The sequence below is a fragment of the Atta colombica genome, unplaced genomic scaffold (assembly GCF_001594045.1).
Source record: "Atta colombica isolate Treedump-2 unplaced genomic scaffold, Acol1.0 scaffold82, whole genome shotgun sequence".
NCBI lineage: Eukaryota > Metazoa > Arthropoda > Insecta > Hymenoptera > Formicidae > Atta > Atta colombica.
In genome coordinates, this window is record NW_017259575.1 from 388338 (window position 1) to 391646 (window position 3309).

General features: G+C 35.0%; 1 protein-coding gene across 1 annotated transcript in view; it reads right to left on the bottom strand.

Annotated features, from left to right (window-relative positions):
• Nucleotides 1–2256, bottom strand: part of LOC108692789 (collagen type IV alpha-3-binding protein) — a 6019-nt gene extending 3763 nt beyond the window's left edge. Inside the window, exons 1-4 of the mRNA XM_018201235.1 lie at nt 1621–2256; nt 1380–1499; nt 897–1134; nt 423–703 (exon numbers count right to left, since the gene is read on the bottom strand). Of these exons, the coding sequence (XP_018056724.1) occupies nt 423–703; nt 897–1134; nt 1380–1499; nt 1621–1893 (912 nt within the window). The 5' untranslated portion in view covers nt 1894–2256. The remainder of the gene's footprint in view (nt 1–422; nt 704–896; nt 1135–1379; nt 1500–1620) is intronic.
• Between the last annotated feature and the right edge of the window lie 1053 nt (nt 2257–3309).

Here is a 3309-nt window from a genome sequence, read left to right on the forward strand (position 1 = left end):
AAAAAATATTTTTAATTCTTAAATTTTTTACTTGTTTTCTATTTTATTATTATGCTATATTATATTATGAAAGTGTATATGCAATGTACAATTATGAATATTTTGTATATATATATATATATATATATATTTGTGTAACTTAAAAATTTTTAAATAAGAATTTCACTAAATAGAAATTCAGGATGACTTTGTGCGGAAAAAAGCTGTGGATTCGACAAAACTCGGATCCAATCCCTTTCATTCCATATGCTACGATTTATTTACATCGTGCTTTTCGATTTTAAAAACGAATACTTTATTTAAAATAAGATTGTGTAGTATGAAATTGTAATTTCGAGAACAATAAATTAGTTCACATACATAAATTTATACAAATTGAAATGGTACACAGCGATGAGATTGTGAAAAAAAAAAGAACTCACCTCGTAATCAGGACCTCCATGTATAACAACCCTAGGTCTCGGAGAGCCGTTATGATGCATGGCAATTTGATCTTTCAGAGCTTTATAAAGTTCTTGCAATTTTCGTTTCTTTTCAACTTCCTTCTCCCATCTACGGCGCCATGCATCCTCTCGCTGTACCATTAATTCGACGCAATGTTGTAAGGTCGCCAACACCCCTTCACTAGTCGCTTTAAATGTTATCGCTTCCCCTTTGAAATCCACTGATTGTTCAGCTGGATTAAACATCTCGATTACCTTTTCTGAAATTATCGCAACAAAATTAATGAAATATGTTAAAGCTCTTTTCCTATCTATTTCACATAATAATTATAATTATATATTTAAACTTGTGCATTATATATTTACATCATAAATTTATATTATAAATTTATTCTAAATATTTGGAACAAGAGACAGAAACATATAAAAAATTTACAAGTTAAAAGATATTACCTTCCTTAGAAATATTCTTGGCATTTTCTGCACAATTGTCGAAATACTTCTGCAGAGTATCGATCTGCTTGATTAGAATATCTCTAAACGTTTCAATTTCGGCCAACTTTTCCTTTAATCCTCTAATGCCACGTTTAGTAAGGCTACCGGCGCTCGTTGTCGATTGTGTATTTGATGCGAGCGAAATAGCACTACCGTGTCGTTTGAGACTATTCTCGCTTCCATAGCCGGATTCTGACTATTTGCGACAAATAAAAATTGCTAATCATCGAGCATAAATTTTTTTGGTGGAATTTTTATTTACAAAATATTAATCAAATTTAATAAAATACATGAAGTCTATAATAAAAAAAGATTGCAATATTTAAGACAAGAGACTTTAGCACATAATATTAAAATAATTGTATAATTTCTATTAATATAATGTAACAAAAATAAACTATTATCTGGAGACAAGATACTGTTTCGGCGCTATATCATTACCTTGTAAGATTTTAAGACATCTACCCATCGCTGTTTCTCTTCTGGATTATTTGCCCTTAAATACCAAACCAAACAATCGTTTACGGACACATCGAATCTACATTCATCAAACTGATGTGCCTGTTAAACAGATAATTAACTTAATGTAATGATTTATTATCATGACTTTTTGCGTCATTGTGTTTACAATGTTAAACATACATATTTGCTAAGACATAGCTCATCTTGCATGACCTCTTACCTTGATATTAGCTTTATACAAACTAATTGAACCGCGACATCCATATCCGCTGTCCTGCTCAGATTTGTAATAAGACAAAGTACCATCTTTGAGTACAATAAATCTAGTTTGCCAGCCATGTATGTAATTTGTCCATTTGGATAGTGTACCCTGAAGTTCTGGAACTATGACTCCATCAGAGTCATCATCATCACCGTCGATCTCGGCATCAACGATGCACTCGGTGTCCTCATTATTGAGGCCCCGTGGTGTTTCCACCAACTCATCAGCCATTCTCAAAGGATCTCGATTGCGACAAATCACGATTTAACGCTCGGCCGAGAGTGCACTTCCTGACATTGCCTGAAAGGCGAGCACGGAGCTGCGAACTCAAAAAGGCCGCGCGTGAAGACAATAACTCCGGACTCTGGTAAACCTTGATCCAGGTGAGAAGTGGAGCAGAGATTCACAAACGGGACAGGTGAGACGGGTCAGCGAATTGTCACGACGAGACGTCTCAAAACATTGCCTTTGACAACTGTCGTACATAACCTGTATATCAAAATCCCTTATCAAGTGAAACATCAATCGAGAGGGAAGTGCTGGTATGGCTGGTATACTACACAAGTAGATACAAGTACAAACAAGTACGCGTTAAATATGATGGGTCGGGGAGAGGGATGAGAAGGATGATATCAAACAGTTTTAGGCTGTATTTTCATGCAGAAGCTCGACGCTCATTTTCAATGGCACAACAGGTCACGTGATCAAAATTGACGAATAGCATCAATTTTGATCACATGACCTGTTTTGATGCTGAAAATGAGCGTTGAGCGTCTGCATGAAAAAGCAGCTTTATCATAAAGTCTCAATCGTAGCTCATACATACCTTGTGCTGCGGAAAAATAATACACATTTTATACCACCAGGAAATGTTTCATGATTCGGTTTGATGTGGTTATTGGTCGCAGCGTAGCCACTCACAGCGACCGTTGTGATTGGAATTTTTCCACTTAACCCAACCAATCAGCAAGTTTTGTGTTGAATCAAATTGATCGCGTTCAGCAAACTCAATTTGGTGTATTCTTCTGGATCATCCAATAGCAGCGAGCGCTCACTCAACAGTTGAATCTGCTATACGCAGACGGTGGAATCCACTGGAATCCATATTGGTAGAAACAGGCGAAACACGGCCTTAAACCACGGTTTACTGCACATTGAATAACGTGACTAACGCCATCTTGGAATTTCAAATGTGCACCGTCGACACCGTGACAAAAATGGCGCCAGCGCGCAGCAACTTCAGATTTCAAACATGCTGAAACAATCAGCTTTTTAGAATTATATAAATACATATAAGACTGAGAATTTAAAAAAAAACTCCAATTCGGAAATCTTTAGTGAGTAATTAAATATCGCGCACCACTTTTTCGAGTTAGAATAATTTCTCTTTCGCGAACTAGAGGATTTAATTTCCATTTGATATTTATATTTTTTTATTACGAAATATCGGAGAATATCTTATAGTGATTATAGTGATATAAATATGAATTATAGTGATATAAATAAATTCATTCTCAGTAAAAAACTTTTTCAACTAGGGATGTATTCTCGACGGGTTATATAAATAAATATATACATTAATGTATTTTTTCTTGATAGGATTTGGACATTCTTGGCGAGCAAATAAAATGTGATTCTTTCAAAAAA